Raw genomic sequence first — 13,411 nt, forward strand, 5'->3', positions numbered from 1 at the left:
TCATATATCAATACAACTGGTATTGCAGCGGGAGAAATGAAGCATGGTTCTATTGCTTTAATAGACTCTACTGTGCTTGTTATAGCAATTATCCCTTATGATGATTTATTCTTTAAAACGCTATCTAATATACAAGAGATTATTGCAAGAAAAGGCAAAGTAATTGCCTTCAGTGATAAACAAGGAGCGCCATTCTTAAGGGGAGTTTGCGCAGATGTGGTGCAACTTCCAGACACTGATAATTTTATCTCTCCAATCATCTACAGTGTTGCTATGCAATTCCTTGCTTACTTTACTGCAGCAAAAAAAGGGTTAGATGCAGATTGTCCAAGAAATTTAGCTAAGTCTGTCACGGTTGAGTAGTCCATTTAAAGTTAAAGCTAAACTTCTAATAAGGTAACCAGACTGCATTCTGTGATTTTTAGCAAAACACGATACACAATCGTCATTCCGCTACTAATTAGCGGAATCTATGCCGAGATACCGCAAATGAATCGCGGTATGACGGTTAAGTAATTCGTCATTCCGCTACCTGTTAGCGCCGCGGCGGCATAGCTATCTTCAAAAATATGGTTGAATAATTGTTAATAATAGTGTATAATTATTAATATTTTTAAGCACTTTGGCTATGGCTTTATCTAAGTTTCTCGACCCTAAGCTGGATTTAACCTTCAAAAAAATATTTGGCACTGAAAAAAATAAGAATATTCTCATACATTTTTTGAATGATATTTTAGGGTTTACTGAGATAAATACTATACAAGAAGTGGAATTCCTCAGTACTATAATGGATCCTGAAATTGCATCTGATAAACAAAGTATAGTTGATGTTCTTTGCAGGGATTCTAGTGGGGCCAGGTATGTGATTGAAATGCAGCTTACTCGCGATAAAGGCTTCGAAAAACGAGCTCAATTATATGCTGCTAAGGCTTACTCAAGGCAAGCTGATAAATCTGGTAAGTACATTGATTTAAAGAAGGTTTTCTTTATTGCTATCTCTAATTGTAATTTATTTCCTGATAAGCTTGATTATATATCCAGCCACACTATAAGAGATGAGAAAACCAATGAGCATGACTTAAAAGATTTTCAATTTGTATTTATTGAACTACCTAAATTTCCTAAGAATAAGGAAGAACAGCTAGTAAGCATAGTGGATCGTTGGTTATTTTTCTTCAAATATGCAGATGAAACTACGGAAGAAGACTTAAGGAAAATAGCAGAAAAAGCACCAATAATAAAGTTAGCCTACGATGAATTAGACAGGTTTAGCTGGAATGAAAAAGATTTAGTAGCTTATGAAGAAAGAATAATGGATCTACGGAAAGAAGAAGCCATTCTTGAATACAGACTTGACCTTGCTACTGAAAAAGGCATCCAAATTGGCGAAGAAAGAGGCATCAAAATCGGTAAAGAGGAAGGGAAAATTGAAGGAAAAATCGAAGGAAAAATCGAAGTCGCAAAAGCAATGCTGGCTAACAATGTTGATGTCAACACTATTGTCAAGTTTACTGGCCTTTCTATTAGTGAGATTGAAGAATTAAGTGTGAACGGTTACTAATTAAGAACTTTAATTATCAATCATAAATCACTGAATTTTGCTAGTAAATTTGTTGCCATTGTCTATAATTGCACAATTGTATATAAGATATAGTATAACAATAGTGTCCGTTCAGCTAATACCAATTCCCACTGCACAATAAACAGATAGATAACAATGGAAAAAAAGCCATACTATTGCCTTTCTTTCTCACTCCACAATTAAATAACTCTACAATATCGCTTATTTGATTCACTAATAATGAGAATTGGTATAACTTTGCTATTTTTCTCTCTAGATTCTTGCAAAGTTCTACAAGATTAACCACATTACCTCACGGTTTCTCTATGATTATTTTTTTAGATTACTTGTTTACCTTATTTGCCGTTCTCCTGAACGAATATACAGAAGCTATAAAAACTATCTAATAGCTACCCAAAACCCTTATTTCCCACTCAAGTTCAACATTAAATTTATCCTTTACTGCATCTTTTACTCTGTTGCCAAGGTTTTCCAAGTCAGATGCAGTTGCATTATCGTAATTGAGTAAGAAGTTACAATGTTTCTTAGAGATTCTAGCTCCACCAATATTTAACCCTAGGCAGCCAGATTTATCAATTAACTCCCATGCTCGGTAGTTTTTTGGATTTTTGAATATGCACCCAGCAGTTTTTCCTCTTGTTGGCTGGCTTTTATTTTTTCTCTCAACAATTTCCTTTAACCTTTGCAATATAAGCTCATACTCTGAGTTTACTCCTTTAAACTCAGCTTCAACAAAAATCCAATTTCCTTTTAGGCTATGTCCACGGTAAAAATACCCCATTTCTTCGCTGGAGAACTCATATAGGTTTCCATCCTCTAGATTCACTGCTTTTATGGATTGTACAACGCTTGCGATGTCACTACCATACGCACCTGCATTCATTTCTATTCCGCCACCAACTGTTCCTGGAATTCCAACTAGAAACTCGAGTCTACTAATTTGTTGCTCTCCTGCAAAGTAAGCAAGGTTCCTGAGCAGCGCAGCACCACCTGCAACAATAGAGTTGTTACCTTTACTTTTAATATATGCAAACTCCTTACCTAATTTTACTGTTATTCCTCGAATGCCACTATCTCGTACTATTATGTTGGATGTTGCACCAATAACGCTAATTGGCAGTTCAGTATTTTTAATCAAGTATGTTAAATCTTCAATATCACATGGTTTAAATAACACATCAGTTCGTCCACCGACGTTTAACCACGTCGCTTTAGACATTAAGACGTCATAACGATAGATTCCACGCATTTTAGGTAAGCTTATAAGCATTTTGATTTCAACTCTAATCCTGCATCCATACCCATTTCTTCTGCATCTTCTATAAATGAAGTGCGCTCAGTAAAGTATATATCTTTTTCATTTGCTAACATACAACGAAGATGTAGCATATTTTCGCTCACATATTCAGCCAAAGCCGCAAGTGGTGTGAAACACGAACCATTCACTGTCTTCATAAAACTGCGCTCTGATTTCACTCTTATAAAAGACATATTATTATTAATTTTCTCTAAAAGATCGATAATTTTTACATCATTCCTTCTACATTGAATACAAACCGCCCCCTGCCCCACTGCACTTAACATAACTTTTGGTGGCAATACCTCTGTAATCAAGTGATGTTTTCCTAATCTTATGAGTCCTGCTTCAGCTAGAATTATTCCATCAAAACTTTGATTTTGCAATCTGGTTGTTACATTTCCACGTAGCGATATTATATTTAGATCTGGTCTAACATTTAACAACTGAACTTTTCTTCTTATTGAAGAAGTGGCAATAGTAGCCTGCTGTGGCAAAGACTCAAGGCTATTGTGTTTATGAGAAATAAACGCATCGCATGAACTTAGCCTTTCTAAAACACAAGGAATTGTTAAATCCCCTGAGAAAAACGCAGGCATATCCTTTAGCGAATGAACTGCCATGTCTATATTATTTTCGAGCAATTCAGTCTCAATTTCTTTAATGAATAATCCTTTGCCTCCTATTTCAGCGAGATTTGCGTTTGCATACTTATCTCCAGAAGTTTTTATTTTAACAATTTCAATAGATAAGTTAGGAAAAGAATCCAGCAACTTTTGTTTTGCTTCCAAAGCCTGGGCAACTGCAAGCTTGCTTCCTCTGGTACCTATTTTGACTAGCATGTGTACGATTGTTTGTCTGATGTCATTCAAGTAGCTGACTACTTGGATCCAGTTTAACTCATTATATAAACCTTTGCATTTATTGTACTTTAACTTAAAACCAAAAGCAACTTTGACTTTACAAAATAATAACCTTTTATATGCATAAATAAGCTTACTGGATTCTAGTGTCCCCTATCCAAGTAGCTGACACTGGTTCCTTTATGACGGCAGTGCCCCTATGATGTCATCCCAGTGTCCTATGATGTCATCCAAGTAGCTGACACTGGGATCTAGCAAGCTTTGCTTGCAAATAAGTCTAATACGCGTCGCGTTTTATGCCAAAACACAATTGGAGTTACATGCAAAATAGATCCCAGTGTCAAGCACTGGGATGACAAGGTATAAACCTTATCGTCATGCCACCGCGAACCGTCATACCGCGATTCACTCGCGGTATCTCTAGATCCCGCTAACACGTAGCGGGATAACAGTTGTCGTTTAGTCACAAACATTAAGAAATTTACCAAATGAAAAAAAAGGCAAAAGAAGCCCCGTGGTGGTTGGCTATTTACTATGTACTAAAATATCGGCGTTTTTTTTATTCTAAAACGCTTGATTAAGAGCGATTTAGCTGCTTTTAACTTGCAACTAACCTACACCGCAAGTGTTTAAGAAATTTACTAAGCAGGAAAAAAGGCAAAGAAACCCCGTAGTAGCTAGCATTCAAATTCTCCCTTGTCAATTTGACGTTTTTTGCTGTCTTAAACGCTTTGTAAGCGCGTTTCGGCTTATATAGGTAAAAACCCAGAAATTTTTAAAGACATGCGATGCACGTAGTGCGAAAAATTAAACATGAGACGCCAAATACCCTAAGTTTTTTGTCATTAACCTACACAGATTGCGAAGATAAATAAATAGCTTCAGTTTCATGATAGGGGGGATGGCAAAGCTTGTCAAGGAATTTTTATGGCCTAGCGTCACGTGCTGGAATGACATTTGGGAATATGTTATCCGTTTGTCACTTCTAAATGATAAGAGCCTCAATGAATTTATTAGTTTATTACATGTCTCTTTTCATGTATAAATCTATAGAAAGTTTTATACGGAAGTTGTTTTATGAGCAAAATTATAGAAATCAGAGCACCAAAAACTCTTGGTGGTGAATCAGTTACAGAAGGTATAGTAAAAATAAAGAAGGGTATTGGAGAAGCAGTAAAAGTAGATGATCTGATTTTTGAAATTGAAACTGACAAAACAGCACTCGAATTAACTGCAGAAGCTTCAGGACAGATAACTGAGTTTCTCGTAAAGGAAGATGATGTAATCAGCCCTGATCAATTGTTAGCGAAGCTTTCCGTGGGGGAAGTAAAAGAGGAAGCGAGAAAAGAAGATAAAAGCGAAAGTTCTGCTAAAAAAGATGCTCCATCAGCTCGTAAAATTATGGAAGAAAATGCAATTAATGCAAAAAGTGTCAAAGGAACTGGCATGGGAGATAGAATAACAAAAGCAGATGTGATAGGCCACATGAACAAAGCTGAACAGCCTGCAATAAAACAATATGAATTGCCAAAAAGTATAGTAAGTGGAGAGCAAAGAGAGGAACGAGTAAAAATGAGCAAAATAAGGCAAGTAATTGCCGCTCGTTTGAAGGCGTCGCAAAATACTGCCGCAATACTGACCACGTTCAATGAAATTGACATGAAAAATGTCATGGATCTCAGGGCGAAATATAAAGAAACTTTTGAAAAGAAATATGGAATAAAACTAGGTTTTATGTCGTTCTTTATAAAAGCAGCAGTACAAGCGCTGAAAGAGATTCCTGAAATTAACGCTGAAATCTCAGGCGATGAAATCGTGTATAAACATTACTATGACATAGGCGTTGCTGTTGGTACCGATAAAGGCCTTGTTGTGCCAGTTATTCGGGGTGCTGATCAGATGTCATTTGCCGAAATCGAGTTGATCTTGGCTGCCCTTGGCAAAAAAGCGCGGGAAGGCAAGCTGCAAGTGTCAGAAATGGAAGGTGCAACATTTACCATCTCAAATGGCGGAGTATACGGTTCGCTCCTTTCCACCCCGATAATAAACCCTCCACAATCTGGGATACTTGGAATGCATTCAATACAAAACAGGCCAGTTGCCGTGGGCAACTCGATTGAAATTAGACCTATGATGTACATTGCCCTCTCTTACGACCACAGAATAGTTGACGGCAAAGGAGCAGTAACTTTCCTTGTTAAGGTAAAAAATTACATAGAAGATCCAAACAGATTAGTTTTGGAAGTGTAGCTCAAATGAGTTGTTGTTAGTCTAGTATTGCTCAAAACCTAAACTTTGTCTAATTCTGCCAGCAGTTTAGCAACTTCAGAAATGATTAGGACTCTGATGTTCCTTAAAGATAGATACAGCCCGTGCAAACGACTCCTGTTGTTTCTTGTGGTCACCTAAGGTACCATAAACTTCACATAAGTCTGCCAGTAGTTTGGCAACTTCCGGATGATCATGGCCGTAATGTTCTTCAAAAATAGGAAAGGCCTGTTCAAGCAGCTCCTTTTTTTCCTTATGGTCACCTAAATCCCCATGAGTGTCACCGTGGCTTACCAGTAGCTTAGCAACTTGAATATGACCAGAACCATAGTGTTTCTCAAAAACAGGTGAAACCCTCTCAAACAACTCTTTAGCTTTCTGAGGATTACCTAAATCCCTGTAAACATTACCTAGATTTGCTAGTGTTCTAGCAACTCCAAAATGATCAGGCCCATAATGCTTCTTTTGAATCGCTAGAGCCCTTTCAAGCAGCTCTTTAGCTTTATGAGGGTTACATAAATCCTTGTAAGCGTTACCGAGACTCACTCGTACTTTAGCAACTTTAAAATGATCACGGCCATAATATTTCTCAAAAACAGGCAAAGCTTGCTCAAGAAATTTTTGTGCCTTCTGGGGACTGCCTGAAGCCCCATAAGCGGGGCCTAGAATTTCCCATAGTTCAACAACTTTAGAAGTAATCATGGACATGATGCTTCTCAAGCAACTCCTTTGCTTTCTGAGGGTTAACTAAATCCCCATAGGTAATACTTAGGTTTGCCAATAGTTTAGCAACTTCAAGATGATCAGGACCGTAATGTTTCTCAAAAATAGGTAAAGCCCGTTCAAACAACTCTTTAGCTTTTTGAGAATCACCTAAGTCTCCATAAGTTCCGCCTAGGTTTTTTAGTATTATAGCAACTGTAAAATGGTTAGGCTCATAATGTTTCTCTTGAATTGCTAAAGCCCGTTCAAGCAACTCTTTTGCTTTCTGAAGATTGCCTAAATCTCCATGAGCGTTACTTAGGTTTGTCAATGTGATAGCAACTTGGAAATGATCGGAGCCATAATGTTTCTCTTGAATTGCTAAAGCCCGTTCAAGCAACTCTTTTGCTTTCTGAGGATCACCTAAAGTCCTATAAGTGGTACCGAAGCTCACTAATGTTCTAGCAACTTCGAAATGATCAGGTCCATAATGTTTTTCTTGAATTGCTAAAGCCCGTTCAAGCAACTCTTTTGCTTTCCGAGAATTACCTAAATTTCCATAGGCATCACCTAGATTGGCCAATGCAATGGCAACCTGAAAATGATCAGAACCATAGTATTCTTCAAGAATAGGTAAAGCCTGTTCAAGCAACTCCTTTTGCCTACTAGGATTACCTGAATCCCCATAAGCATTACCTAGATTTGTCAGTGCAATGGCAACTTGAAAATGATTAGAGCCATAGTGTTTCTCAAGAATAGGTAAAGCCTGTTCAAGCAACTCCCTTTGTTTCTGAGGATCACCTGAGGTACCGTAAACAATACCGAGGTTTATCAATGCAATGGCAATTTGAAAATGATCAGAGCCATAATGTTTTTCTTGAATTGCTAAAAGCCCGTCCAAGTAACTCTTTTGCTTTCTGAGAATCACCTAAAGCTCTATAAGAGGTACCTAGACCTACTAATGTGCTAGCAACTTGGGAATGATCAGGCTCATAATGTTTCTCTTGAATTGCTAAAGCCCGTTCAAGCAACTCCTTTTTTTCTTCATAGTTACCTAAATTCCCATAAATGATACCGAGGTTTGTCAATATAACAGCAACTTGGGAATGATCAGGCCCATAATGTTCCTCTTGAATTGCTAGAGCCCGTTCAAGTAACTCTTTTGCTTTCTGAGGGTTACCCAGACCCCCATAAGCGTTGCTTAGGTTTGTCAGTATAATAGCAACCTGGAAATGGTCAGAGCCATAATGTTTCTCAAGAATAGGTAAAGCCTGTTTTAGTAACTCCTTTTGTCTCCTATGATTACCCAGATCCCCATAAGCGATACCTAGATTTGCCAGCGCTATAGCAACTTGAAAATTATAAGGCCCATAATATTTCTTAAAGATAGATAAAGCCTGTTCAAGCAGCTCCTTTTGTCTTCTGGGATTACCCAAGTCATGGTATCCATCGTTCATCCATATTAACAAATACACAAGATAATCCTTTTCTATTGTTTGTTTTTCTGAAGGATTTTTTGCTAGCCAATTATCTATATGTGATAAAAACGCTTCTAAGTGCGGCAATAATTGTCGCTTCTTAGCATAATCTTCTAATTTATCACTGTCGTCAGGGAAGCTTTCTTTTAGTAATTCAAAAGTCTTTTTCACAACTTTGTTTTTGCCTTGTTTTTCTAACTCTATCCTTATTACTTGCTGTACTAACCTGTGAATATTGACTAAATTTTGCTCTTCTCCTGAGTTGATCATTGAATATTGCTTAAGTAGTTGGATAGCATCACCTAACTTTTCTCTATTGCGTTCTAATCCTAAAAACATTTCTACAGGAATATTGTCAGAGGCAATATAGGCAATAATATCTAAAATTTCTTTGGCTTGCTGGCCATACTCTGCGTTGTCTTTGATTTTATTAATAGTAATTCTCCAGGTTATAAAAGTTGTCTCGGTGTAACTATCATTGCTGTCTTCAGGAAACTTGAAATCAAGCAATTTTTCTGCTTCCTCTTTATACCTTTTTAAATAATCACTGATTTCAAACCTCAAGCCTACATTCTTTAATGCTATATCCCTCTTTTATGTATGCAACTGCCTGCTGCAGGGCTAAAGGAAAATGCTGTAATGTCTCTGCTAAATTCTTTATTTCATTTTCTTGTGATCCATCCTTTATATCCAATGCTTTTCTAATGAAGTCTATGGACTCTTTAAATATACCCAATGTTAATACTTCTATATCTCCCCACTTTTGATTACGCGAGGTAATCAAAACACTAGGTTTATTATCATCAGATGATAAAAAGTGGGACGGTAAAAATTGACTAATACCAGCATCTTGACCTTCACTTCTATATTTTTCTGCATTATCGAAAACAAAGAGACTTTTTCTCTTGGCAAAAAAAGCATATATATCTCTTACAATAGATTCAATATCCCTATCTTCTGTAGGAATGCCTAAAAGACCTTTAGCTAATCTGAAAAAAGACTGCACTATAGTTTCATAGGTTGCAGCATTTATCCATATAATATTGTTGTCATAATCTTTACTGTGCTTTTCAATATATTTTCTGGCTAGTTCAGTTTTACCTATTCCTCCCAAACCACAGATAGAAACTAGTTGTGATATTACTGTGGCTACACCTTGACTTTTTTGTATTAATTTGTGTAGTTCTCGTAATTCTTCTGTCCTTCCAGTGAACGATCCTACTGGATTTCTCACCTCAAATCGAAAGCCTCCTAAGATTTCTTCTTTCATCTTGCGAAAGAATTCTCTTCCGTCTTCATGTGTAAGAAAACGTCTCCCTTTTTCTTTCAACCAATCTAGCATTTTTTCTTGGAAGCGAGCGTAAACATTCTGTCTATCAATATCATTAAATTGCTCGCCTAGCTCACTTTTGATAATATCCGCTAGTTTTATTTCATTGGGCTGATTTACTGCAAATACTAACTTATCAAAAAATTCTTTTATATTGTCTTCCAACCTACCTTCATTCATCATTCGTTCAAATTCACGTTGCCATGTCTGATTTCTTTCCAATTTCCTTTTTGAGTTCTGATCTGGCTTGTTTTGGAGTTTTTTTATCTCCTCTTCTAATTCTTCCATCGCTTCTTCTACAGCACTTTCAAATGCTGGTTGCACTACTGAAATCATGTTATTGTGAATATAAGAGAACTTATATCTAGTGCCACCATCTTTAAAAAAGACATCACTAGTGTCGATTACTTCAACTAAAATTTCTATTTCCTCGTTTGGTCCTAAAGTTTTTACCCTCAACCTCTTCACTGTGTTTCGTGCTGTGCTTTGATCCAGATCAAAATCGATATTAGTACAGATAATAAAATCTTTCAGGTTACCATCTGCAAAATCTTGATTATTTTTGATCTTTAGGTAAGAAACAAAATACTTTGCTAATCCAAACTCACCACTTTTATCTTTTGTAAGTAAGTTCCCTACTCCAATTTTCTTGTTATCTTCATCTTGTGTGTGTTTAGCCTGCAAAAAACGGTATACTTTCTTACTACCTTGGGTACATTCAAATACTAAATCATCGAACTTTCTGGCCTCTTCTATTTCTGTACCTAAGCGAAAAGAGTGCTGATAGAGCACTCCTCGACGCAAAAATAGCATCAATACCTTTAGCTGGTAGATATTACCGTGCATAACTAGTTACCTCATACAGGCTGCTATAAATTTGTTTGATCTAGAATTAAAGATTACCAAACACCTAAAATAATGCAATAGAGTCTTTATGTGTTGATAGAAAGGCCTTCGAGGGTAGGAATTGCCTGGCAAACTCTTAATTCTTGATTTAAAAAAGACTTTCCAAAGACTCCCCAAATCTAATATGTCATTGCTGTAGGCTGCATTTAGTAATATAATCTCATATTAAATAAGACTTTACTTAAGTTTATGCTAGATTCTCCGCTAATTTTGACAGCCATTCTTATATTTTTCATTTTTACGTTGTCATTCTTTTTTATAAGAAAGATATTTGGGTCAACAAATAAGAAGATAATAAAATCCTTTAGGAAAATTGTTCAGCAAATAAATGCATTAGAAACAGAAATGCAGAGCTTATCTGATAAGGAGCTTGCTGGTAAAACTGAAGAATTCAAACGAGAATTGAAAAATGGGAAAACGTTAAATGATCTTCTCGTACCTGCATTTGCAGTTGTGCGTGAAGCCTCTCGAAGGTTTCTTAACATGAGGCACTTTGATGTTCAACTGATTGGTGGAATGGTGCTCCACAATGGCATGATATCAGAAATGAAAACAGGAGAGGGAAAGACACTCGTTGCAACTTTAGCAGCATATCTAAATTCCTTAGAAGGGAAAGGCGTACATGTCGTAACTGTTAACGACTATCTTGCAAAACGGGACACAGAGTGGATGAGCAAATTATATAATTCTCTTGGGGTTTCTGTTGCGTTTATTACGAATAACTTGACAGACGAAGAGAGGAAAGAGGCTTACAGTGCAGATATCGTGTATTCCACAAATAACGAGCTTGCCTTTGATTACCTGCGAGACAATATGAAATTTTCTCAAGAAGACATGGTTCAGAGAGGCTTTCACTACGGAATAGTTGATGAAGTGGACTCAATACTCATTGATGAAGCTCGCACTCCGCTTATTATTTCTGGCCCGGTTGAGGAAAACAATCAGATATATAAGCATATCAATAAAATAGTAACCAAATTAGTTGACTCCGATTATGAAGTAGATGAAAAAGGTAGAACGGTATTCTTGACTGAAGATGGTATTTCACGAGTGGAGGAACTACTAAGGTCATACAATCTCATTCCTGAAAATTCCTCGCTCTATGATACTGACAGCATGATAATGACTCATTATATAGACCAAGCATTACGTGCATATAAGCTGTTTACTGCTGATAAAGATTATATAGTAAAGGATGGCAAGGTAGTGATTATTGATGAATTTACTGGGCGTATGATGGAGGGCAGGAGATATTCCGATGGTCTTCATCAGGCACTTGAAGCGAAGGAGAATCTTGAAATTCAGCATGAAAACCAAACTTTAGCATCGGTCACATTTCAGAATTACTTTCGTATGTACAATAAACTTTCCGGAATGACGGGAACAGCAGCAACAGAGGCAGAAGAGTTTCGTGATATATACAGATTAAATGTAGTAAAAATTCCAACCAATGTACCTGTAAAAAGAGTTGATATTGATGATGAAATTTACGGTACAGAAAAGGAAAAATTTAATGCTGTACTAAAATTTATAGAAGAATGCCACAAACGCCTTCAACCGGTCCTTGTTGGCACGGTAAGCATTGAAAACTCTGAGAAGCTTTCTGCGCTTTTGCAAAGCCATTCTCTTAAGCACTCAGTATTGAATGCTCGTTATCATGAACAAGAGGCGTACATAATAGCACAAGCTGGAGTGCCAGGCAGTGTCACCATAGCAACTAACATGGCAGGGCGTGGAACTGATATTCAGCTTGGTGGAAATGCTGAAATGATCGCAAAGGTGGAGCTAAAGAAGATAAAAAATGCTGATGAAAGAGAAAAAAAATACCAAGAAATAGTCGAAAGAGTAAAAAAAGATAAGGAAATTGCTATAAAAGCTGATGGTTTATGTGTGGTTGGAACCGAAAGACATGAAAGCAGGAGAATAGATGATCAATTACGTGGCCGTTCTGGCCGTCAGGGTGATCCTGGACTTTCTAAGTTCTTTTTATCACTTGAAGATGACCTAATGAGAATATTTGGTTCTGATAGAATGAGAAGCTTTTTACAAAAAGTAGGGTTAAAGAATAACGAAGCTATTCATCATCCATGGATCAATAAGGCACTCGAGAAAGCGCAAAAGAAAGTTGAAGCTAGAAATTATGATGTGCGGAAGTCTTTGCTTAAGTTTGATGACGTAATTAACAACCAACGTAAAGTTATTTTTAAACAGAGAAACAATATCTTAGGCAACGAAATTAATGATTTACTTGAAGTATATAGCGAAGTAAATGAGAGCGTAGTAGAAGGTATAATCCAAAGTGGCTATTATGAGGATTATATTGAAAATATAGTCAAAGAATTCCATACAAGGTATGGAATAACGCTCGATAAAGAAGATTTAGCAACGTTTTTAAACAAACAAGAAGCTTTGAATTATATAAATGATAAGATACAAGAATTCTTTACTGAGAAAGAAAAATATTTCAACAGTCAGCACACTACAGATTTGTGGAATACGATCGTGAAGCAAATGATGATCATGACACTCGATCATTTATGGAGGGAGCACCTTTCAGTTCTAGAGAGCCTAAGACAAAGCATAAGCTTACGTGCCATGGGGCAGAAAGATCCACTGAATGAATTTAAACGCGAAGCTTTCTTGATGTTTGAGTCAATGCTTGAAAAATGGAAGGAACTCACCATTCATCGCTTAGCACACTTTAAGTTGGCAGACAACCAAGAGATAGGCAATAGGTTACATTCTGCTAGAAATAGCAGACTTCCCAAAGTCTCAAGAAACGACAAATGTCCTTGCAACTCCGGAAAGAAATACAAACACTGCCATGGTGCGGTTACTGTGGTGAGCTAATAATTATGGTTATACAGTTTGTTTATTTCCATCAACATTACTGCATCTAACCTCACTTAGCTTACTGTTTAATGAGTGCTCTGATGACTTATACGCAGCCCCATAGGAAATTCCACCAACTATCAGTGCAGATGC

General features: G+C 36.8%; 2 protein-coding genes across 2 annotated transcripts; one reads left to right on the forward strand and one right to left on the reverse strand.

The window, feature by feature from the left end:
• The first annotated feature begins 4,819 nt into the window (after nucleotides 1-4,819).
• LOC136412408 (dihydrolipoyllysine-residue succinyltransferase component of 2-oxoglutarate dehydrogenase complex-like) lies at nucleotides 4,820-5,992 on the forward strand. The gene has a single exon (XM_066395464.1). It carries the CDS (start codon nucleotides 4,820-4,822, stop codon nucleotides 5,990-5,992), a length of 1,173 nt encoding a protein of 390 aa, XP_066251561.1.
• Nucleotides 5,993-6,067: 75 nt separating this feature from the next.
• Nucleotides 6,068-10,366, reverse strand: LOC136412409 (uncharacterized). Its single transcript, XM_066395465.1, has 5 exons — nucleotides 10,129-10,366; nucleotides 8,750-10,062; nucleotides 7,641-8,685; nucleotides 6,779-7,597; nucleotides 6,068-6,672 (listed from the first exon to the last, which is right to left on the reverse strand). Exons 1-5 carry the CDS (start codon nucleotides 10,364-10,366, stop codon nucleotides 6,068-6,070), a joined length of 4,020 nt encoding a protein of 1,339 aa, XP_066251562.1.
• Between the last annotated feature and the right edge of the window lie 3,045 nt (nucleotides 10,367-13,411).

This window comes from Euwallacea similis, chromosome 12 (genome assembly GCF_039881205.1).
Source record: "Euwallacea similis isolate ESF13 chromosome 12, ESF131.1, whole genome shotgun sequence".
NCBI lineage: Eukaryota > Metazoa > Arthropoda > Insecta > Coleoptera > Curculionidae > Euwallacea > Euwallacea similis.